Source organism: Camelus dromedarius, chromosome 11 (genome assembly GCF_036321535.1).
Source record: "Camelus dromedarius isolate mCamDro1 chromosome 11, mCamDro1.pat, whole genome shotgun sequence".
NCBI lineage: Eukaryota > Metazoa > Chordata > Mammalia > Artiodactyla > Camelidae > Camelus > Camelus dromedarius.
This window is the reverse complement of record NC_087446.1, coordinates 46,795,830-46,821,994: the sequence shown is the minus strand read 5'-3', so window position 1 is coordinate 46,821,994 and position 26,165 is coordinate 46,795,830. Positions and strand designations below refer to the sequence as shown.

The following is a 26,165-nucleotide window of genomic DNA, read 5'->3' as shown; positions in this document are numbered from 1 at the left end:
GTTCATACATAAATCCGATCAATGTTATTCCTTTCTGTTTTGCTAAATTCTTAGAAAATTTTCAAATCTTGTTTTAAATATTGGAATCACACTTTAAATTATTTAAAATTCAGCAATTTTAGTACATCTCTATTAGAATTACATCTTTTATGGTTTCATTTATGCAATGACATTAAAATAAATACAATGAGTTTAGGTGGTAATTATTTTGAGAATTGAGATACTTTTAAAATTACAGATTTTCAAGAAAATAAAGATAAATATTAAATCATATTATTAAGGATAAATAATGGAGCCATTTTTGAAAAATCATGAGATTTTAAATTCTATCACTCTTTATCTTAAAAGCATAAAGAACTAATTGTGTCAAAAAATTATAAAATTTACATATCCAAAAATCAACTGTTTTTATCTCAGCATTTCTGATGTTTTCCTTCATTTAAAAATACTTAATGAGATTTCTACTTTAAGCCATGACAGAGTGACAAACACTGAACTTAATCTTCTCACAACAAGCAACTAGAAAATTGGACAAAATATTTTAAACAACTGGTTTCAGACATTGGACAGCAGACAGTGCAGGACTGTGTAATCCCTAAAAGGAGGAAAACAAAGTATGTAAACCTTATGATCACCCTGGCTTTCTGCTGGAGGCAATTTAAGGGCCATGGACACAGGGAGAAGGAATTTAAACAAAGCCCAGTGGCTTTCCTGAGATGAGAAGATGGAAATCAGTGTTCATGGAGACTAACTTAACTGGGAGTTCCAAGACAGAGTCATGGGAAAAAGAACTCTAGTAATCTGCACAGAGGTTTCCTATAACTCTGAACTATAAAAAATGTAAAAAGGAGTTCTTCAGGATGAAGGAAATGATACTACATGCAAATTTCGATCAATATAAAGGGGTTAAGTCATCAAAAAAAAATTACAGTACTTAGTGTTTGTGCACCCAATAACAGAGATTCAAAATACACAAAGCATAAACTGATCAAATGGAAAGCATTATTAACAAAACCACAATTCTTTCTTAATTATACTAAGTAGAGAGAAAAATCAGTAAGGATATAGAAGATCTAAAAAATACTACCAAATAATTTGACCTAACTGACTTGACCCATCAACAGCCAAATACACATTTTTTTTAATTGCACATGAAACATTCACCAAGATAGACCACACAGTAGATAACAATGAATGTCTCAAAAAATGTGAAAGGATAGAAATCATCAGAGTAGGTTCTTTGATCATGACAAAGTTAAATTTGGAACCAATAAGAGAAAGCTACATGGAAAAATGTCCAACTATTTGGAAAATAAACAATACTCTTCTAAATAACTCATGAGTCAAAAAAAAATCACAAAGAAATTTTAAAATTTCAAAAGTGAATGTAAATAGAACATAAAAATTGTGAGATGCAGCTAAAGTGATGCTTAGAAAGATCTGCATGGTCTTTAATGTTTATACTATACGGTTATAAAGGTCTAAAATTAGTCTTCTAAGCTTCCAAGTTAAGAACATATTTTAAAAGAGTCAAGTGTCACATAATCAAAATAAGTAAAATAAAAGGAAATAAAGACAAAAACAAAAATCAATGAAAAAAAAATGGACAGTCAATACAGAAAAATCCATGAAACAAAAAATTGATTCTTTGAAAAAATCAATAAAACGGATAATTCTTGAGCAAGACTGAAGAGGAAAAAAAGGAAAGACAAAAATTACCAATTTTAAGAATTGAAGATCAGGTATCACTAATGACCTTATAAATATTAATAGGATAATAAGAGAATTACTATAAATAACATCAAATAAATAAATTTGGCAACTTATGTAAAATGGGCAAATTCCTTGAAAGTTGCAAATTACAAAAACTGACACAAGAGCTAATAGAAAATCAAAATAACCATAAACCTATTAAAGGTATTATATTTATAATTAAAAAGTCTTCCCCCTGCCAAGAGGCTAGTATTAGCCTCAGAGTTACAAAGAAACATATAACTAAAGACCAGTGCCCCTCATAAATGCAATATCCTTAAAGAAATTTTAGAAAAACAAACCAAACAACATTTTTAAAGGATAATAAACCAAGTGAGATTTACCCCAGAAAAGCAAGTTTTGTTTAACATTAGAAAATCAAACAATGTAATGAACTAAACACAGAATAAAGGAAGAAAATATGCCCATTTCAACAGATGCAGAAAAGCATTTTCCAACACTCATTATGATAAAAAGTCTCAGCAAATGATTACTAAATACGAGCTTCCTCAACCTGATGAAGAATGTCTATTAAAAAAAAAACAATCTATAGATAACATCATACTTAATGATGAGAGACTGAATGTTTTCCGCCTAAGTTTGGAAACCAAGGAACAATGCCTACTCTTACCACTTCTATTCAACATAGTATTGTAGGTCCTAGCCAGTGCAATAAGGCATGAAAAAAAAAAAAGATATATAGATTAGAAAGCAAGAAGTAAATCTGTCTTTATTAGCAAATGGCTTTATTGTGAACATAGAAAAATTTATGGATTAAACAAAAAATTGTTAGAATTCATGAGTTTTGCAAGCCCACGGGATACATCAATATACAACAAAATCAACCACATTTCTATGAGCCAGCAGTGAACTACTGGAAATTTGAATTCAAATAAAATACTATATCCAATATCATCAGAAGACATACAATACAAAACATTGGTGGGAGAAATCTGAAATGACAAATAAATGGAAATATATACTACAATTATAGTCAGAAGACTCATTAAGACATCAGTTCTCTCAAATTTATTTACAGATTCAATCTAAAGAAATTTTTATTTATATGTTAATTTTGTTATTTAGCTAATATATTATTTATACATTAATTCTATATTGGATGTATGTATAGATTTAATTCTAATAAAAATTCCAGCATAAAATTAATTAGTTGATTTAAAATGTATATGGAAAGGCAAACAACCTAGGACAGTAAGAACAGTTTTGAAAAAGAACACCACTAGAGATTTGCAGGCACTAACTACTATACATAACTACTATACATAAAATAGATAAACAACACGGTTTACTGTATATCAGGGGGAACTACATTCAATATCTTGTAATAGCCTATAATGGAAAAGAATGTATATACATATGTATAATTCAATCACTATGCTGTACACAAGAAATTAATGCAACATTGTAAACTGACAATACTTCAATTAAAAAAAAAAAAAAGAAAAACGAACACCACCAGAGAACTTATGCTACCAGATTTTAAGGCCTCTATTGATTAAAATAATCAAGACTGTGTGGTATTGAAAAAGATAATCAATGGCACAGAATAAAGAATGCAGATATAGGACCACACCTATATGGTCTATTAAATTGGACAAACATGCCATTAATTCAATGAGGAAATATAGTATGTTCAATAAATGATGTTAAAACTGGATATCCATGTGGGGAAAAAAATGTCAATTCTTCACTGACACCGTAACACCAAAATTAACTTAAAATGAATTGTAGACCTAAATATTAAAGGTAAGATTTTAACACTTCTATGAAGAAACATATGAAGAAAAATATTCACAAATTTAAGATAGAAAAAGATTTCTTAAGTGGGACAGAAAAAGCACAAGCCGGAAAAAACTGAAACATTGCATTTTTCAAAATTTATAACCTCTGCTCTTTGAAAAATCACATTAATAAAATGAAAAGACAAGCTATAACTGAAAGAAAATATCTGTAATTCAAATAACTGGCAAAAGTTTCCTACTTAAGAGTATATAGAAAAGTCTTACAATACTGTAATAAGAGAATAACCCGGTTAAAAGTTAGCAAAGATTTGAACAGACACTCCACAAAGAAAACATATGAATGGCCAATAAGAACATGAAAATATTCTCAATATCAGTAGTCTTCAGGGAAATGAAAATTATACCGAAATGAGCTAGGAGTACACCCACACTGGATGGCTAAAATTAAACTGACTTACAACACTGTGTTACAGTGTGATGAGGATGCAGAGCAACTAGAATCTCCATACACTGCTGGTGGGAGCATGATGTGGTGCAACCACTTTAGAAAACAGCCAGACTTTTAAAAGAGGACATACTGTATCCTATTTATATGAAACGTGAGAAAATACTAATTTAATCTACGGTGACAGTAAGCTAAATCAGTGGTTGCCAAGGGCCAAGGTTTTTGTGAAGAGGCACAGAGAGGGACTTTTTGGATGACAGAAATGCCACATAACTTAGGAGTGGTGATGATTAGATGGATGCATGGGTTTTCAAAACCCATGAAAACATATACTTAAAATGGGTACATTTTACTTTATATTAATTATATCTCAATAAAGTTGGTTTCAAAAAATACTTGGACTTGAGATATGAGATTCTGGAATAACCCTTACTTTTTGCCCTCTCAAATGCCTTTATTCTATCATCCACAGTCTTTACTCACATTGTGTTAATAAAAAAGCACCTCACACCATTTTTACCAAACTGCATTGTGTTAAATATGTCAGCCTTAATCACTGTCATTAATATCTTGCCATGTCAATTTTTTATCTTGTGAGTTATTGAAATATTAATATTATTTTTAATTCAAATAAAGGTAAAAATATGTTTATTAAGCACTTCCTATTTGCAAGCACTCTCCCAGATACTTAATACACATTTTTCCTATAAATAATCCTGGAAGATTAGCAACATTACCTTTTTTAATATTAATTAATTTTTTAATTGAAGTACAGTCAGTTTACAATGTGTCAATTTCTGGTGTACAGCATAATAGCTCAGTCATACAAATACACACATATATTCATTTTCATATTCTTTTTCATTATAGGTTACTAACAAGATATTGAATATAGATCTCTGTGCTGTACAGTATAAACTTGTTGCTTATCTATTTTATTTAGTGGTTAGTACCTGCAAATCTCGAACTCCCAATTTATCATCTGTTTCTGTTTTGTAAATAAGTCCGTTTGTCTTTTAGATTGTCATTCTAAGTGAAGTAAGCCAGAAAGAAAAAGAAAAATACCACATGATATCACTTATATATGGAATCTATTAAAGAAAAAAAGCAACACTACTTTTAATAAGGGTAAGGGGCTTCACAAGCCACAAAAGGATCTAGTCAGTGATGGAACATGGAACCTAATTCCAGTCTGAATCAGAGTGTTTTCATTGCACTAGTCACCATTCACTAACGATGGGCAGTATTATAACACGACTAAGTGCAGAGAGACATTTTCTTGACAATCACTGCCTTAACTAGTAGCTAAATAATAGTTAGCAAGCATTAACTATTTCCAATAATGAACAGTTTTCCTCAAGTTTTTCTAAATGAATTAAATCAGGTTTTAATCTCAATTTCTATTGTTCAATGCCAGAGGATAAGCATTTTAAAAATTAATAGGAACTAATTTTTTTTTGTAATAATTACCTTCACTATCCAGGTCATCACTTTGACCAAACACACTGTCCACGTAAGACTCAGGAATGAAGGTCCATTCGTCAAATTTATCCAGTATTTCTTCAGAAAGATTGCCATTGCTGCCTGAGGCTGCTCCTTCTTCCACAGCACTTTTCATCTGATATCTGAGCACCATTCTTGCTAGGGTGGAGCCCATATCTAAAAATAAAAAGATACACAGCAACTTAGAAATCAGCAGTTATACAAACACAAACATATCTCATACCAAAGTTTCTCATGTATTCTCATACTTTCAGAGAATGTTTTATTCTTACTTCAGACTCACTTTACAATTGTGATAGTGTATAAGTAGCAGGCAATGAATTTAAATTTCTTAACAATCATCCAAATTTACACGAAGTTTTGGTGTAGGTGACAACCCTGAATCTTTATAAAATAAACGTGCACTAGGAAAGGGCGTGGGCTTTGAGCCAGCCAGGCCGGAGCTGAAGTCACTTGCAAGTTATACCAGCTCCCTGAGCATCAGTGTCCTAGCTGGGAAGAGGAGACAACAATATTCACAGCACAGGATTATGGAAAAGATGAAAGGAAACGATGCAGCTTAAGTTTTTAGTACGATGCTCAGAACATGGAAGAAACTCAATTCTTATTTTTATAAACTCTTTGCTAAGCGGTTCATTCTACTGGGAAATCTGCTGAAATTTCAAAGTTAACATTCTTGCTATTTTATTGCGTTTTACATTATGCTCTGTTATGAAGACGTAAGTTGGCAGAGTCCTCCTTGTTGTACCTACAGCCTGGAAAATGTCTTCAAATCTTACTCTCCTCGTCTGTATTATAACGTATATATAACTCAGTCTAGCAGTACCTGGTAAGTGTTCTAAAGCTCTGAATTCACAATGCTCTTTAATCAAAGCAGCTGTCAATAAAACGATGGCTATGCCTTCCAATCAATCAAATGACATTATTTTATTTTTTAAATTAGGTAAGACATGTCAATACTTCTTAAAAAAAAAATTCATACAAAACTAAAAGAATACAGTGAATGGTAAATCTCCCTTATACCTCCCCAAAGGGCCCACAACTCCTATCAGAAATCAAAGAATAAAGTAAATAGGCGGTTGGCATGAGACTAGTTGAAGAGATGAAACACAGAATCTATTCATCTTTCATTAGTTTCCAAGGTCCCAAGAGGCAACCATTTCTGGAGTTTTACTTCTGACATAGTCTTTTCATATTCAAATACTTATGGACTACCATATCCCAAATGTGTTTTCACCAATATTAGTATGCTAAAACCACTGTTCTGTGCTTTTTTTTTTCCCACTTAAGAGTGCTTTATATATGTGGACTTTTGACTTTGTTTGATGCTTGTTTCCAATGACAGCAAAGCATTCCACTGTATGAATGTACCATAATTAATTCAAATAGTTCCTTTTGGGGAATACTTAGGTTTTTTTTCCCCCCGTGTTTTTTTTTGTTGTTGTTATTATGAAAAATATTTTAATGTGAATCCTTGAACATAATTTTTGCTGCACATTAAGAACGCCTGTATTGTGGATTCCTATCATTATATTCCTGGGTCAAAGAAGTATGGATGTACATTTAAAATATTAATGGATATCACCAAATTTTCCTCAAAAGAGAACAATTTAAATTCATGTTAATAATATGTGAAATGCCGGTTTCCACATATGCTTACCAACATAATTTATTACCATTTTTCACCTTTGCCAATATTATAAATATTTAATGAGCACTTACTATGTGCAAAGCATCAGTATAAATGCTAAGGGTACAACAATGGAAAAAACTGACATTGACTTCATGATGCAGATAATCCACCGAAAGGTATACTATAAAAAGGGAAAATACAATTATATGATGCGGTACGTGCTATACAGGTAAGAAATAAGATGCTAAGGGAGCATGTGGGAGGACCTTCCACCCAGACTTCATGTGGGCAGGAATGTTTTCTCCTAAAAAACTGATGTGGTGCTGAGGCAGGAAGAATGAAGAGACAGCCAGGTGGGGAGAGAGGGTGAAGACATTCAGGTAGAGAGAGTACACTGGGAAGCTGGAAGTAAGAGTATATGAAGACTTAAGAAACTGAGAGAAATCCAGCCTGGGTGGCCCTTCTGGGGTTCCCTGGCAGGTCAGAGAACTTGAGTTGATGGAGGTACCAATATTCAAGGATAGATACTTTAACAGCATTCAGCTTTCCTGGTGAAGGGGACAAAAAAAGCATACTGTTGGACTGACCAGGAATAGAGCAAATGAATGTGTCAGGAAGAGAACAGCAAAGCAAACATGTTATTAAGAATAGGGTCCTTCCCGTGAAGAGTCATGGGGCATGAGCCCTGAGGGGAGGATGTGGGCATGGAGTTAGTTAACAGACAGAAAGCTGGGAGCTCAAGCTTTAAAAACACATTTTATGTGAGTAAATGAGGGACAGCTGAAAAGGCAGAAATGTTCACAGAGAACGATGGTGATTGTCATCAACGTACTTAATATATACTTAATATATCCAATGTACACATATTAAGTTGAAAATATACCCTTAAGAGAAATAAGAAGTATATTAACTTGAAGATGCAAAATATATATGCTTTTATGTTTTTGCATTTTAATGCATATGTCAGCATATAAAAAGTATAGGGGAATAAAAAATCTACATTGATTACCTGTAAGTGAAAAGGTAAGTTATTGTTATTTTCTTCCTATGATTCCTCTGTATTTTTCTATTTTTAAAATGCACATGGATTATTTTCATAATAAAAATAAAATACATGAAAAAAGAAAGGAACCTCACGGAAAGATCCCACTATCTTGCTCTATCCTCATAAAATACATATTTACTGGGTCATAAAGAACTTATATATAATGTCAGTTTCCAGCACTTCATATCCAAAAAAAAAAACAATGATATTCAAGCCTTTACAATATTTTTGGCTTAAGCGGCACCAAACTGGAATGAAAATTAACTAAAAGATTCATGACTTTTAAAAAATACTACTAAAATAAAGAACTGTACAAAATGTTCCTCTTAATACTTACTTGTTTCTTTCCTTAACTGAGATGTCTTATCTGGAAATAAAGGACCCAGCCAAGAAGGTTCAATTTTGCCCATACAAAATCCTCCAAGGCAAATGCTATTATTGGCCAGATCCAGGGCAAGCCTCCTTAAAAGTAGGCTGATGATCCGGCTGTCACCTTTCCCAATGCTGACTGTCAGAGCTCTCCGCACATCTTGTTCCCGGGACCCACTGTCCAGTAACAGTTCCACCAGTTTGGGACTGCTCGCTTTCTCACACACCTATTAAAGCAAAAAGAAGTAAGCATATTAAACACCTGTATTTCTTCCTTTGGGGAGACGACTGCTCATTGAACCTGGTGTGATTTTTCCCTGCACCCTTAAACTCAGAATAAACCCAAAATAAGGCAAAACTCATCCCTGAAACAGATAAGGAAAAATAGAATAAGATCAGCACGACCAATAGGATAAGTCAAACAATCTGCCACGTGAGAGTCAGTTACCATGAAAAAGGCAACTAGATAAGGAGTAAGACCCATTAGACTTGAAGTCAGAGACTTGAGTCTTTACAAATTGTACCTGTTGCTCACGCTGTCCGGACTTCTCTTTGCTGACTAGAAGACATCTGGGAAAGTGGTACCTTAAATGCTACTGCCCTGCCTTCATGCGTGACACAGAATAACTGAGTGTGAATATAAACATGAAAAAATCCGTTAACGCCACATGCGAAGGACAGTCATCATTCACTTCTGGTTTTCCAAGACAAGAACTTCAATTTCCACAAAGATATATCTAGCCTCTCAGTTTTCTACCTCCCCCTGAATGTTATGTTTTCAGAGCATGCGCTCAAGGTGGGTTAGCGTGCTCGGTGCTCCAAACACTAGAGAGACCACAGGAAGCTGACAGAAGCCTTAGCAACCTGCCACTCAGCACGCTGGCCCTACAAGTAACAGCTTCTGAGAGGCAACGGAATGTGATGTTTTTAACTAGAAGATGGAAGTGATAAATAATATAAATGTTACATGCCAGGTACTGTGCTAAATTCTGTACATACGTGTTCTCTAATCTTTATTTTAAAAAACCCTGTCATAAAAGTTAGTACCTGACTTTATAGATGAATATTTAAGAAAAAATATGTGATCTGTCCAAACCCTTAGAGCTACTCAATGAAAGACTTGGATTTGAAATCAAATCTGCTGGCTCCAAAGCTTGGGCCCTTTTCACTACCCAATATTAAGGATTAGAAAAGAAAAGGAAAGAAGACCCTAAAATTCAGGATACCAGGTCAAGGGAAGAGAAAGGTAGGGGGAGATTTCTGAAGTCTTCAGAATTAAAGTGTGTCCAAGAGGTCGGAGGGGATGGTGCTGTGGTCTGAGGGCACCGATGTAAAGCCCACCAGTCCCCAGGATCACCCACCTTCGACTCATTCTCCCTGGAACCACTACAGTTCGTTTCTGGTCTAGATATGATCAAGTCATTGCCCTATTTCAAAATCTGCAAAAACCCTTCTGCTCCAGGACATTCCTCCCAAAAACAACATGCAGTTTTTCAAACCTCATTACCTTCATTTACACTATTTCTATTGGCTCGATATCTAACTGCACTTCACTCAGCAAAAATGATGTTCATTCTTGAAGGAATAGCTTTAAAGCCTCTTGCACATGAAGTCCTTGCTATCAACCTCCCAGGCCACACACACCCCTTTCTCCCCCAGGCTCCCATCCCATTTTGTTCAACGGAGCACTTAGCACACTGAGCCAGACACGCTTATCTGTTTCGTAACTAGAATGGAAGGCATGATGCTACTGCAATTCAATTTGTACCTCTGCAGCCTAGCACAATGTCTATTTAACTAGCGAATTACTAAAATCCTTTAAGATCCCCCAGGACATTTTAAAAGAAAGAAGAAAAGGAAGAAGGGAGGAAGGGAGGCGAAGGGTTGGGAGGGAGAAGAGGAGCCAAAATACTCAATCACAAATGCCTTCTCTTGGAGCCCAGCAAACTTCTGTCTCTAAACCACGGCACCGGCTGCCTACCTTGTATTAAGGTGATGGATGTTTTATCCTCCCCCATCTCCCAGGAGACACTTAGAAACCATCTGGAAACAGGAAACCCCTTTTATATTCACTAATTATCTAGCTCTGTGATTGCCACAGAAAAGATGCTCAATACATTCCATAGCAGGATTTTCCTTGGGGGACCCAAACTATCCAAGCTGATTTCAGGCATATGGTGCCACAAAGAAAGAGATATATAAGAAAGTGCATCAGACAAAAGAAATAAAATTATAAATGTAATTTCAACTTCATGAGAGGAAAAACAAGTACTGCTCGGAAAACAGTTTTGTATTTAATAATGAAGATAGTTCAATAAAATCAGAGGCTATGAGAAGTAGGAGGTTAAGGTATAGCTCAGTGGTAGAATGCTTGTTTGGCATGCACAAGGTCCTGGGTTCAATTCCCAGTTACCTTCATTAAATAAATAAATAAACCTAACTACCTCACCCTCAAAACAAGCAAAAATAGGTATAGTTTACAGTCCTTTGCCATCTTCTCTCTCATTTTCCAATTTATCATTAATGTAGCCCACAATCAAAACCAAATATTTGAAACTAGCATTCAAGAATGAAGGTAAACCCCGCCCCCCACCACACACCCCACCACCACTATCATGAATCTGTTGTGTAAACAGGAGATTAAAGCAGGAGGGAGGCAGATTTTCTACTACTTGCCAGGAGAGTGTCCTCAGGCAAGTTACTTAACCTCTCTGTGCCTCAATTCCTCACCTGCATAATGGGGATAATACTAGGCCTTATTCCTAAGGTTGTCGTGAAGATTTTATTGTGTAAAGAACTCAGAGTGGTGCCCAGGTGGTAATGAACACCAGAGAATGTTTGCTATTACTTTTATTCAGACTTCATAACTTGTGCTTCCCACTATGATTTGATGAGTCTTATCTCCGGGTCTCTATTCGTGCATTTTCACACCCAATATTAATCCTCCATATTCTTCTCCACCAATCATGCACGTAACATCATTAAATTCTCCTCAGAAAACCTAACAAGATTAACTCTGTCCTTGCTTGGAATAGCTCTTAATTATACAGCATTGGTACATGAATGGTCTTGATTACGTTAATTTGTACCGGTAAAAAATAAGGTATGTTCAATCAATCTATCCACAGTATTTAATCAATGTTTATTATTTGTTAGATACAATTAATCTCTGACAACTGGGATAAATTCTTTACATTTAATACAGCCACAGACTGAAAAGAAAATTTGTATATATGTATGTATATGCATAACTGAATCACTTTGCTGTACACCTGAAACTAACATTGTAAATCAATTACACTTCAACAAAAAATTTAAAAAATATATATATCCATGGATATAAAGGTCTGATTTTAAGAAGAAAAGATACAAATAAGTGCATTAAGTCCAAAAGAATTTGGGAAGAAGAATAAACTAAAAAGCTTTTTGTATAGAAAGATTTGGATAAATTGAGAGAAAACCAGAAAGTACTCCTTGTGGGGAAAGGGGAGTAAGTGTACTCCAGTGCTTTTAGGTACATTGTTTCCCTAGGAAAAATCTGAAGGGGAAGTTTCTTTTCAGTTCTTTGGCATATCCAAGTTACATTAATGCAATGATCTGAAGACCACACAGAAGATATTCAATAAAATCATACTAAATTATTGAGGAAAATAATTTAATTACCTTTAATAACAGAGAAGCAACTATTTTTAATGTTGCTTGCTTAAATGAAATTTGACTAAATTTAAATAATTTGATTATGCATTTGGTTTTAATGCATAAATTAACTGCATGAAAATGAGTTACAGGTTCAGTTTCTCTTTATGTAGATTGCTAATTAGTACTAACTTAATCTTACAGCTGACAAATTGATTTGAATCCATAGGTGAGTGGGAAATTAAAGTGAAGATTTAAAAGTAAATTATTGGAAAACATAGCACTCTGCTGGTTACTTAGTATATATTAAATCACTACATAATTGCTCTGTTGGAAATATCATTAAATATCTAGAAAATACACATGGTGCTACCTGGATGTATTATGAACTCTAAAATTTATACAACGAAGACAAACTTGAAGCAACATATAACGAACTTGAATAAATACCTATTTTAGTGCAGCCATTGTGGAAAACAGTATGGAGAGTCCTCAAAAGACTAAAAATAGACTTACCATATGACCCAGCAATCTGACTCCTGATCATATATCCAGAAGGAACCCTAATTCAAAAAGACACCTGCACCCAATGTTCATAGCAGCACTATTTACAATACCAAGACATGGAAACAACCTAAATGTGCACCCACATATGACTGGACAGAGAAGCTGTGGTGTATTTATACAATGGAATACTATTCAGCCATAAAAATGATAAAATAATGCCATTTGCAGCAACATGGATGGCCCTGAGGAATGTCACTCTAAGTGAAGTAAGCCAGAAAGAGAAAGAAAAATACCATATGACATCACTCACATGTGGAATCTAAAACAAAAAAAGATAGATGAATTTATATATAAAACAGAAACAGACTCACAAACATAGAATACAGACTTGTGGTTGCCAGAGGGGAGGCAGGTGGGAAAGGATAGACTGGGAGTTTGAGATTTGCACATACTGACTGGTATATATAAAATAGATAAACAAGTTTATACTGTATAGCACAGGGAAATATATTCAACATCTTGTAGTGGCTTACAGTGAAAAAGAAAATGAAAATGAATATATGCTTGTTCATGTATGACTGAAGAATTGTGCTGTACACCAGAAATTGACACAACATTGTAAACTGACTCTACCTCAATAAAAAAAATAAAATAAAATAAAAAATTTTAAATACTTATTGAATTGATACTGTATATAAAGCAGTGTGTTAAATATTCTAAATGATACAAAGATGAACACGTCTGCTTTCATATAACTCACAAACATACAAGAGGTGTACATAAATTGTCATGGACTTACACAGGAAGGAAATCTTTATTGTGTATGAAGGTCAGGGGGTGTGGGGAGGGCTTTATGAGGCAAAGGAATTCTGGTTCGATTTTCTGTAGGTGGAGCAAAGAAACACGCAGATGTTTGCAGAGTGCATGAGGGGAAAGGGGCAAAGGCAGGAAGGTCAGGGCCACACAACTGCGGAGTGGCCAACAGTGCCCCCAAGTGTCCAGAACACAGCCTATAAGGCCACACATAGCAGCCCTGAGGGGAGAACTTTCTAGGCAGAGAAACTGAAAACACAGAGAAAACAGCAGAAAGATGATCAAAACAAAATAAAAGGTGTGTTGTGTGGTGTATGGCTGGAGAACCATTTGCATGGAGATGCACAGTAAGAGACACACTTGAAAAGCTATTTATCAACTTAACAAGGCAGGTACAGAAGTAAAATGAAGGACTAGACGACAATCCCTAAAGGGTCCCCCCACCTCTGAAATTCTGAGAACCTGAACTCCTATGCCGGATCACAAGCAATTGCACAATAAACTGGTACCTTCTGCAGTGAAGAACAATGGGGTGCAAGGGAGAGCTATACAATGGCAGAGTCCCAGAATAGAAAACAGGCAAAAGCGGGTCCTGGAATATTTTTACCTGACAAATTAAAGAGGTTGCCTCTTTTGCTCGATTGGCGTCCGCTCCCAACAGAAGCAAGCATTCAACCATGATGCTGTTATTCTGATCACACGCCCTCTGGAGCATCACGCTCTTTAATTCATCATCCAGAGCTAGTTTTGCAAAGCACTTGCAACAGAGGCTTAGAAACTAAAAAGAAGGAAAGTGAGGATTAGAGTCCGCTAAATACATGACAGTGAGCATACAGGTGAAACGCACGGTACCTGCTGATCCTTTTGTTCCAGGACACCGGAAGACATCTGATGGAATATTACTGAATCAAAGGAATGCTGCAGCAGTAGCTTGGAAAAAGACACTGACAACTCCAGTATCGTAAAGATCGCCTGAAATCCCTGAAAGGGTGACCAAGTATAATATAAGCAATGATGGACAAACAGGAATAAATAAATAAATAACATAAAAGAGAGATGGTACATGGTACTTAAAACTTGGGATGCTCACTTAGCTAAGTAGACGTATTTATTGGGTTTGCACTTTGAAGCGGCAGCCCTTGAAACAATCCAATGAAAACATCTTACTCTCATTACTAAGAAATAAGCAGATGCACAGAGAACAAAATGCTACCTACCATCTAATGAAGCAGGAAAAATACCTAATCCATCAAAATCTGGTTTTTAAAGACCCCTGCGTGAAACCATACCCACAGGTTGAAAGCCAGGTATTAATCGGGACTAGAACAGTGGTGTCAGCGGTGCTACAAACCCAAATCGGTGAGTGAAATGAATTTTTTATTATGAGATTGCTATCAGGATCTCTAGATAGCCTAGCATTCTCCCCAGCTCTTTTGTGTCATCTTCTGAAATTTTAACCTCAAAGAGACAAATGTGAGCTCCTAGATTTTTTTATTCATCTTAAGTGCATTTGAGGGAAACTCCGAAGACACTCTGAGGTTTACATCCTTGAAGCAAATTATTTAGAAAGAACTGATGAGTCACACCGTTACTTTTCAGAACCACCCCCAGAGTTGTCTAGGCTCTCTATCCATGAGATGTTTTAAAGAACGAGTGAATTTTTGACTTCACTATTATTTAGTTGGATAAACTCGCCAAAGAGCAGCTTAACTTTTTAAACTTTTATTATCTTTCAATAACATATTAACAAAATCATCTAAATGTTAAAACTATTATTTTGAACCCCTACGATGCTGAGTTTCTACAAATTTTTCCTATCATTTAATGAAAGAAGTAGTCTTAATCTATGCAGGTCTAGGGACATGCAGTCCACCCACCTCTGGAGCAGAGGTTCTTGCAAACTCAAATAAATGCAGCAGCTAAGCAGGTAATACAACTGTGTAAAAGGCACATAATTCAAATCAAAAATTTGTAACACTGAACTGGCCAAATGAAATATGTTGACAGGCCAAATGTAGCCCACTGATCACAATAGCTTACAATCTCTACTATAAAAATCCTAGAAGGTATGCCTAGATGAATTAATACTGAGTAACTGAAAGCTCCATACCTGAATAAAATTTCCTTTCCCTAGGATTACTTTCCATCAATTCTGCCTTGGTTTTCAACAGCCTAGACGGAGGTACATTACAAAAAAAAGGATTTATAAAACATATTGATTTTTAATCTAAAAATGTTGTGTGTTTAGCACTTCATAATTTAAAAGTGCACATGCATTATCTCATTTACTCGTAATGTCTGTGCAAAGGTTAGCACCTGGACATTCTTATTCCTGGTCAGTGCTTCCACTGAAAATATCTGCTGAGTGTGGTTTATGAAAGTTGTAAACTCCATTACTAAAAAACTACAACCAAGGCAGAAACTCAAAGAAACTGTTTTGCTAACATTAAAAAAAAAAAAAAAAAAACTCTGAAACAATTCATTTCTTATTTCCTCCTGAATTATCCCTAAATCAATGCCTTGGATTCCTTATAGACAGTTAGTAATATCACATTTTAAATTTTGCTTGATGAAAAATGGTTAAAATATTGTTTCACTGCAAGAAAAAGAAATTGAGCGGCAAAATTACTAGGTAAGCAGCCCACAATGAAACACAGAGAATGACAAACTTCGGAATAATTATAGCTTTCATTTATCTAAAATCTAAGCAAATAAAGCTCAGTTAGCTAAAACTGCTTTAGCACACCGTCCGCTCTCTCAAGGAAAAGACAAATGACAAGTAAACACATTAACTTCAGAAATTTAGTAATGAAACACAAGATCTTTTGAGATTCAATCCAATTTTCTTCACCCACTGTAATTAAAACACCACAAAAATGATAAATGGTTTTCAATTAACTACAATACACCCACTAGTGCAAAGTGGGAGTTATACCAGCTTCTCAGAAAGAAAAATCTGCGCAAGATCTCAAATTCCCTCCAAGATAATGCACCTACTTTAATCTGTACTTCACCAATATCCTTAAATCGTTGTAAGCTGGAAATCAGAGTTTTTGCCAAAAGATGCCCAGTCCCTGTGCATAAATTCTTCTTTGTAATCAAGCATCCTATAAGACTCAAACCCAGACACTGAATTTCTAGAAAAATAAAAGAAAAAAAAATGGAATTTATTGTTTTAAATCTCAACACTGAAGAAAAAACTTAAACATGTCCAACCAACAGCTAAAAATCTATTCTAAATCCTGAATTCAAATGGACCAACCTTGGTCATCCGGATACATCTGCAGCGTGTGGAGCACCGAATCAACAGCACCTTCCAGGGTTAACACCTCTAATGCATCAGGAAAACATGCTATAGAAGAAATTACTTTTAATCCACATTTCTGAATCCCAGGATTTCCAATGAACTGGAGCCAAAAGGACAATTAAGAATATTTGCTGTTAAAAATGAGTTCTTAATACTCACCTTAGTTAAAGCCAGTTATAAGCTGATAAAATATAAATTAGTCTAAATAAAGATAAGTATCCTTGATTCTGCCTTACAGCACTAATTACTTCTATTTATTACCAAGATTAAGAGCTAAAACTGTAATATTTATTGAGTCCCTGTTCCATGCCAGGCACTGCGCTAACTACTTTTACATGCAGTTTCTTTTTAGGGCAATCTTATTAAATCCATACTGATATGATTCCCATTAAAAGCTGAGTTCACCGAGGGTTAGAGGGGTTGAGAAACTATTCCTAAAGTCACACAGATTGTAAAACGGCTGAGAAGACACCAAATCAAGGACAACTGCTCCCACAACCTAAATTCTTAACCAGAAAAAAACGAAATCTTGCTTCTCATCATAGAAAATACTAAGTGAGAATTTCCTCTTTACTCTGTGTGTTTCATATGCCTTATCTCATTTATTCCCCCCTCAACAGCCTCAGGCAGTAGGTTCATCAAACTTTAAAGATGCGGGAACAAGGGCTCAAGTCACACAGCTAACAAGTGCCAGGCCTAGGACTTGAATATAAATGTGTCTGCCTTAAAAGCCCGGAATCTTAATCACCATCTCTTCCAAACTTTCCATCTCAGTTCCTCCAGGTGATGTGACATTGTTTACAGGTAGTCTAATAGGGCCCCTTGTGTTTCTAGGCCACCCTACTCACTGAGAAGAAAACAGGCAACAACACACTTTCCAACCAGGTGACAATCACTGTCACACCGCCCCTCTTTTGATGTCTGCGACACGTACCTTACTCTTAAGACTCTGCTTCTCCACTGAGCTCTCCACTGTGACGGGAATGCTCAACTAACAGCTTTCCGTTTTCAACATGACAGCGCTCTCTTTCTGAGGACTTTTGCTTTTACAGACACGAGTTTCACGATCTCTTTACTCTGAATCCCGGACTGACCCACCACAAGGTCACCATACAGCTGAAATAGCCTCGAGCCAGACCTCAAGTTCTGACGTAGCCTTTTCAACCAAAACCTTCTACCTTCCGGCCTTCTCAGCTCCATACTGTCAATGAACAGATTTTCATTCACGTCCCAGTCCAGTCCCTCAATACCTCTCAAGTGTCCTGGCTCAGCATCTTGCTTTGTACAGGTTACGGGGAGAAGCATCATCTTCTTACTCTGTGTCCTTTCTCCTCCACCCCCAAACTGCTCGGCGTGGACATCATTTCAGCTGTCATCTCAACAAGACACTCATATCCCTGCCTCCTTTGGCACGTTTTCTTGCCATTATTTCCATCTTACCACCTCCCTAAGCAGTAAAAGTAGATCAGCTTTGGAACCAATTAAATTTGGGTTTAAATTCTGTCCCATCACTTAATAGTTCCACAAATCTGAGGACCACTGAACAATGAATGAAATAACATTGACTGAGAAGTGCTATTTATTCAGAAGGTATTAGAAATTCAAAGTGGTGCAAAGCGAGGCTGGAGGGCTAGCTCAGTGTCTGTCTCGGCTTCCTTGCCTCTAAAATTATCCTAATAATGCAGGGTTGTGAAGAGGGTGGAATAACTCACCATCCATGTAAAAAGCACTGAACGACGGCACTGTTCAGGCTATCCACCCGCGTCAGAAATGAAAAACTCCTAACTGGGAGAGAGTTTCCCTAAATTGGTCTTCCATTCCATTAAGCTACCACGTTTCCTTCATTTCTAAACTTATTAATAGAAAAGTCTATAGCCACTGCCTCCACGTTTTCCCCAGCCTCTTCATTTCATATAATCAGCCTTCTGTCCTAACCACTCTGAATTAAAACCATTCAAAGGAAAAAGTCCTTGAAGGACTCAATTGCTGCTTTTTCCTCCAGTGATTTCCATGACATAGTACGCCCCTCATTATCTCAAACTTTAAAACCATTCATCTACTCCTCTCTTTTACTATCGCGCCTTTCAACTCCAGACTTTGTTCCAAGAACTTCTCTTAAAACTCTTCCCACAACTAGATTTTAAGGTCAGAGAGAAACTGGCAGTTACAAGTGACCTCAAGCTGAGTGCCGGAATGTTGGCGCAGGTCTGTGTTGAGGAGTCAGCTGGACTCTGATGATGGAAGAAGACAGCATGTGTATCCTGGGAACAGGTGGTACAGTGTGGTGTGCTAAGTTGTATTACAGTTAAGCACTGTCATCAAGTCACTGCTTCCCTTTTGCTCTAGTGTCATTCTCAGTGCTTGTAGTACACGGCTCTCAATGTTTCAACATTTATCTCCTTCATAATTAGATGGAATTTGTTCATACTCCTAACCAGACCTAAATCTTGAATTGAGATGTCCTACAACAAGGATTAGAGATCCACTTCTGTGACACTAAAAATCAACACAAGTTGGTGACTGTAATTTGGAATCAATGATCAATGCTGGCCTTTCTAGTGCAAAACAAAGAATAAAATTTCTTTTATTCAAAGCAAAAAAAAAAAAAAAAAAACCTCTTCTCTTCATGGATGGAATTTCATACACTACCATGGCTTCAAGTCACCATAACAATAAGAACAACCATAAGGCTGGTGCCAAAACCTACGTAGCATCTTCAATGTGCCAGACATTCTTTTAAGCACCTGATATGTATCAACTCATTCAATCCTCACAAAACCCTTTGATTATAGATAATTACTATCCCGCTATTATTGATGAAAAAAGTGAGACACAGAAAGCTTTGAGCAGGTAACTCAGAGCACAAGCTTAAACTCTGAAGCGCTGAGCCCATGATTCTCTGTGCTGGACATCAGTATCTTAGACTCAGATGTTCGAAGTTAAACATTAATTATCTTCTGAAAAAAAGAAAACTCAGATTGTCTTTCTGAACTTTCTGTTTAATTAATAATACAAACATCCCTGCCTCCTAGGCAGGGCCAGCTTCAGGGGTGCACATTATGCAGTCACACAGGTCTCTGGTTTAATGCTCTGCTCCCACCACCTTGAAACTTTTCATAATTTTTAGACAAGGGGTCCTGTGTTTTCATCTTGTAATGGGCCCCACAAGTTATGCAGCTGATCTTACTCCCAAGCTCAAAATGCATCCATAGGCTTATGTTTTATGCTAAAAATTAAGTCAAATTGATATTTATAAAGTACCTGCCCTTGTCTTAATGCCATCACCTCTAACAAGTTTCTACTCAGGTACTGGCACTGCTAGCTTGAGCTCCCCCAATCGTTATTTCAAGTGCAGTTGGATGAGGACAAATGACTAGCAACAGGAAATCTCTTATTTGTCCATGCAAAAACAGAATGCAGGGTATCACATTAGTACATGGGATGAAGCTCAAATAAACTATTCGATTTCTGACAGTTTCATAAATTTGAAAAAATACATACATACACACATATACGTATATGTGTGTGATATTTACAAGCCTACAACAAAATTTCTTTCATTTATCAAATGTTCTCTCTTGAAAACAGTGATTTATTGTACTGCTATTCAAATAGGGATTAGAATTAATTGACTGGCAAGTGTTGTCCACAAGAAATCTTTTAAAGTGCCCACAGAAGAACAATTAGAAACCACCTATTAGCTATGCTCCATGATTTTCCAAGTTTTTATGAAGAATACATAAATAATTAAAATAGTTTCTCTAATGAGTGAGCTTGCCAGCTCAAGGGGAAAACGCCCACCCCAGGTTCCTTCCTCACTGCCAGCTAAGTTGATTGCAATTCAGAAAAAAATTTCCAGAAAAAAAAAAGAAAAACAGATTGAATGTATAGCTAGAAAGAAGAGACCATAGTCCAGAACTAACACTGAGATAACATCTGAACAAAGTGGATTTCAAGAAAAGAATCTTTTGGGCACCCAGGTGAAAATATCAAGTCATTTAAAAATGAGAAAAGAATCAAGCTGGTCTCAGACTTCTCCACTAAAACATTCAGTACTAGGAGACCGTGAAATGCCAACAAAGTTTTCAAAGACAGAAAATAAAACCCCAATACTTTGCAACCAACCAAACTGTTTTTCCAAGAGTCCAAACATAGGAAAAAAACAACAAAATATTCAGGAAGTGAATATTTTTTTAAAAGAAATTCGGATAACTAAATGATGAATGGGAAAACTCTAATAAAGGACTTTGTAGTGAACACTGAATCCACGTGACTCTAGGAACAAGGTGAAAACAAACTCACTAAGTAGGGTTACAGAGCTGAATATAGTTTAAACCCTGTCAATGTAGAACTAATTTATTTAACAAAACTTGGTGAGAAAACAGGTAGAAATAGTGGAAAACAGTATGACTACTTCGATTTTCTCATCTTTTATAGTCAGAGGTCAAAAGATACTTTTAAATCTAATAGTAGTAACATTAACTAGCATTTATTGACTGCATCCTATGTGCCAGGCATTGTACTGAGTACATGGCATCAATTATCTCATAAAATTCTTCATAAGAACCCTAAGTGGAAAGCCATTTATTATCTCCATTTTTATAGACAATGAAACCAAGACTTTAAATAACTTGTCCAGAATATGTTAATCAGTAGGTGGTAAGGCCAGATTTAAACCCAGGTATCCTGATTTCAGGGCCCAAACACTTAAGAATCAGAAAACGTTGTACAGTTAAAACTATATAAGAGTAAACTCTATATAGTCTGCTTTAATTGAGTGATACAAGGGAAGGAGAAGACACAAAGTAGGTGGAAATACACTAATTTCATCAAAAAGCATGCATAATATGCTAACATATATGAGGGGAGAAAATGAGGACGTGGGTGATACATTCAGATTCATGGAAAACTGGAGATAATTCCACAGCAACACATTAGGAATCGCACCTAGTTATTTTTAATCCCTACACAGAACTACATAATTTGGAAATAATTTAACTTATTTAATTAGGACCTATTGATAAGGACTGTATTGTCAGGACAGACTAAATCAAGCTGCAGTAACAACTTCAGAATTTCACAGGCTGGAGAGAGGAAAAGGTTCCGTTCTTGCTCATGTTTCATGTACGTTACAGGTCAGGAGGGGGCTCTGAGCACAGTTACTCCGGGACATCCACTAACGCAGCAGCCACCATCTCAGTCGCCTCAGGTCACAGTGCCTAACCAGCAATTAAATGTGTGGTCCCCAAATGACAAACATGACCTCTACTTAACAATACCTTGGCCAAAACCAGTCACGTGATGCAATCTAACTACAAAAGGGACAGTAAATACGATCCCAGGATCACCAGAAGGCAGAGAACTGAAAATACCTGGCAAACAACACTAATGATTACCATGCAAAAATTTAGTTCATTACCACATTTTTCTTACTGCAAATAATGCCACAATAAACATTCTTATCTTAAAAAATAACTGTGTACATGTACAGGTATATTACAAATTTTGACAGTGGAACGGCAGTCAGAAAGCATGTCCATTTTAATTTAGAGAAATATAACCGAATTTCCTCCAGCGAGGTTCTTCCCTTTTTAGTTTACATTTCTTTAGTAATGATTATGCTTGAGAACCTCTTCATATGTTTATATACCAAATTCGTTTTTACTTTCAAATCTCATCCACATGAGATTTAATCTTTAAACGAGTAGGGTTAATATGCAGCTTCCTTTGCCTTCTCCAAACGGCCAGAGAATTAGTTGTTCCAAACACAAGTTACTGAGCAATCTCTTCCCCCCACCAGGGACTGGGAAGCAGCACACAGGAATCTGAACATCTGCATTTGAGTCTATTTCCTGAATCACCATTATCCCTGGGGACACTGATCCACCTCCTCCAGGGTCAGTGTTAACACCACTGTAATCACTCAAGCTTTATAATACATTTGATAATCCATTCGTTAGGCCATATTAATCAGCCTCTTTTTTCAAAATTCTCCTGGTTAGTCATATATATTAATATTTTAATTAATTTTTCTCAAAATTTTATACTAGCTTACCTAGTTCCAGAAAATACTATTGCTATTTTTGTTAATGGTTCATAAATATAGATCGATTTTCATGTTTTAAAAATCATTTTATCAAAACAGAATATATATATTTTTCCTGTTTTCAGCTTTCTTTGTACCCTCAGTTGAGTTTCATAGTTTTCTTTAGAGTAGTTCTGTACACTTTTATGTATTTTACTCTTACGCAACTCCTTTTTTGCTTGTTTGGTTTTTGTTTTGTTTGGTGGGGGGAGGTAATCAGGTTTACTTATTTATATATATTTAATGGAGGGAGTGGGGATTGAACCCAGGACTTCGGGCGTGCTAAGCACGCGCTCTACCACTGAGCTATATACCCTCCCCGCTTCTAGGTAACCTCTTTTTGTTGCTGTTACTGTTGTTGCTTTTGCAAATGGGCTCTTTCTTTCACTATATATTATTTACAATTGAAATAAATATCTTCAGTATTTAAACTGAGTATATTTTGCGTTAAGGTTTTAGAGAGGCACACAAGTGTCCATTTAATCAGAAGACCGGTTTGACTTCAGAAATTCCCCAGATGAAGACAGCCACAGTGTTACTGCATACAAAAGCACAGATGTGACCAAAATGCTGAGAGCCCTATTTTCTATTTTGTTCTCGAGACCACCCTGGGCAAACAGATCTCTCTGGAACAGGTGACTCAAAGGTTTCATGTGTGGAAAAGCTAAAAGAATCAAGCATAAATGGAATGTCAATATTTCAGACAGATTTAACTTCAGCCTGAGTGTTACTGGAATTTTACATATGTATATAAAATCAATCCAAATATTGATTCACTTTAATAAATACTTTTCATAGTCCTTGAAATCTTAGTTAAATCTCAAATTCTATCTTATTTGGAATTCCGCTCTCCAAGAACAGACTTGATTTAATGGTAATTCATTTCATTGTGTCTGCAGTATTTGGACCTAAAATCTCGGATGCCTTGTAACATTTATTCAGAGTGAGATATGCGATCACAGAATTTTAGAGCTAAAAAAATTACTTACATTCCTCTTTCAGAGCAATTTTTCTCAACCATGGTGAGAGATTAGGGGAATTGCACAGGGGAGAGTTTTTAAAATAAAACATTGTCCCTCTTGTTTCCGCATGACCTAAACCCCTTGCCCCCAAATGAATTCACTGTTTAGTGAGATGCTGTGTGTCATTATTCAGATGTGGCATTGGAAAAAAAAAAAAGGAAGGGATGGGAAAGTCTCAACCACTTCTGAGATTATATAGCGTAAGAAAGTAAGACCTGGGAGCAGGGTGATTTTCTTGGCATCACAGGACTGACGGCAGCAAGCACAGCCCTTCTCCCCTGACTCTGGACTCCTTCCACTCTATCAAGCCCATACTCAGTAACTTTAGGAAAGATGGGATAACCAGAACCACAGTCATCTATAAGGCTTTTCTGTGTCTCTTCTTTCTCACTCACACATACACCATAAATGAAATCAACTATTTTCCTAAACTAAAGTTCATAAAGCTAGTGCAGTTCATAATTGCTGAAAACAGAAAAACCTCATGCATTTTTTATGTTTTATGGATGGCTGTTACTCCCGCTGCCAGACTATGAGAACAGAAGGGTACAAAGCATACTCATTTTTGTCTTCCCTGTGCCTAACTCCGTTCCTTCCATATACTTAACTTTCACCAAATATTCCTGGAATTAAATTCAACCCATTGCTATACTCAAGAATCATATTAAGGTTTGAGCACAAGGGACTCAAATATATCACAGGCAATTACATTATCAAGTTCCGTTTAAACTGAATTTTTGAAGGCGATCTCTCTCTGCAGGATACTCTAATTAATTCATGACATTTTTCAAAGTGGACTAAATCACAAGGAGTCATTTCCATTAACTACTTTGACTACTCTCTCCCTATCAAGAAACAGTAACCCTAATCATTCTTTACATCTTCACTTGTATCTTTTTTTTTAATAGACTTTATTCTTTTGGAGAAGTTTCAGGTTCACAACAGAACTGAGCAGAAAATACCAAGAGATCACACATAGAAACAACCAATTCATCTTATGTTAAACTTCCAAGCCATCTTAATTCCATCAGTACCTTTTGCACTGTACAATATGAACATGAGTCTCCTCTTTCTCCCTTTTCATGCTTCATGCGTGAAATTAGTAATTTAGTAATTTATAATTAGTAAATTAATACTAATTATCTTATTTCAAATATACATAGACACGTAAATAGCTACAGACGGGAAAAGGCAATGCACACTGAGCCATTTCAGAGGTCATCTCTGAGGAGAGCAAGGAAAGCAAGCGGAGAATCAAACAAGACTTTCACGTTGTGCCCTGCGCATCTTTATGGACTGAACCTTGCAGCCTGGGACCAGAAAAGAAAGACAAGCAGCCGGGAGCACAGACAGAAAACAGCTGCCCGTGGCTCCCGACATCCCCCGTGAGGCTCAGCTGCACATCTGGAGTTCTCTCTCTGATGGAGCAGGCTGCAGTGGATTTATGTTACCCATAAACCAAGAGAACCTGCCTAAGCCTTCTCTTAGCTGGCATGGCACACCTCCTCACCCCCTGCACCCCTATTGCCATCTTGTGTCTCTAAACATACAACCTCCTACTACCCCAGTAAACAGAATAGGGAAAACTTCAGATAAAAAGAGCCTCCCTACTTCCCCAGATTTCATATTCTTGTTAACAGTATAAAGGCAGAAAACGTAGATGATACATACCCTGTTCACGGCTGCTAGGACCAGTTTGTGAATATCATTCCTGAAACATTGTTTTTTAACCATATTTAGCTTATGTTGATATTCACAGTCTTCCGTGGATTCTTCTGGGAAGCCTGCATCCGAAAATATACACATAAATAAATGTTTTTCTCACAAAGATCTAGGCTGAACAGATTGTCACTTATTAGGAATGATTAACCCAATATATATACACGTACTTTTTCTAATCCATGGCTTCTTATCAAAGAAATAACAATTAGCTTTAAGAAATTTATAAACATTTCTTTTTTTTAAAACAGTTCATTACTGAATATAAAATAAATAAGAATGTGTGTGGATGTCTACTGAATATAAAGTAGCAAGAAGTTACTAGAGTGGAGGAATTTTCTGTAGCAATCTCTTTTTTGTATGAATAGGCTCTACTTATACAAGAAGCCAGAAGATTTTTATACAACCATGGACAACTTGAGAAGAGCTCAAAGTTACTTGGACTACAACATAAAAAGGTCAGACATGAAACGTAGACATAAAAGAGCAGCTGGAATAACAATGAAAAGAAAAAGATTTTAGTTTCAGCATTATAATGCTAAAGAGTGTTATTAAATGTCCTCTTG

General features: G+C 36.0%; 1 protein-coding gene across 3 annotated transcripts in view; it reads right to left on the bottom strand.

Moving 5' to 3' along the window:
* The window catches only part of LRRK2 (leucine rich repeat kinase 2), a 135,444-nt gene that overhangs the window by 73,534 nt on the left and 35,745 nt on the right, over nucleotides 1–26,165 (bottom strand). For all 3 annotated transcript variants that reach the window (XM_010980302.3, XM_031462747.2, XM_064491772.1), the window contains 7 exons: nucleotides 25,552–25,664; nucleotides 16,729–16,873; nucleotides 16,464–16,603; nucleotides 14,319–14,447; nucleotides 14,074–14,244; nucleotides 8,479–8,737; nucleotides 5,431–5,619 (listed from right to left, as the gene is read on the bottom strand). In XM_010980302.3, coding sequence (XP_010978604.3) covers nucleotides 5,431–5,619; nucleotides 8,479–8,737; nucleotides 14,074–14,244; nucleotides 14,319–14,447; nucleotides 16,464–16,603; nucleotides 16,729–16,873; nucleotides 25,552–25,664 — 1,146 coding nt within the window. The remainder of the gene's footprint in view (nucleotides 1–5,430; nucleotides 5,620–8,478; nucleotides 8,738–14,073; nucleotides 14,245–14,318; nucleotides 14,448–16,463; nucleotides 16,604–16,728; nucleotides 16,874–25,551; nucleotides 25,665–26,165) is intronic.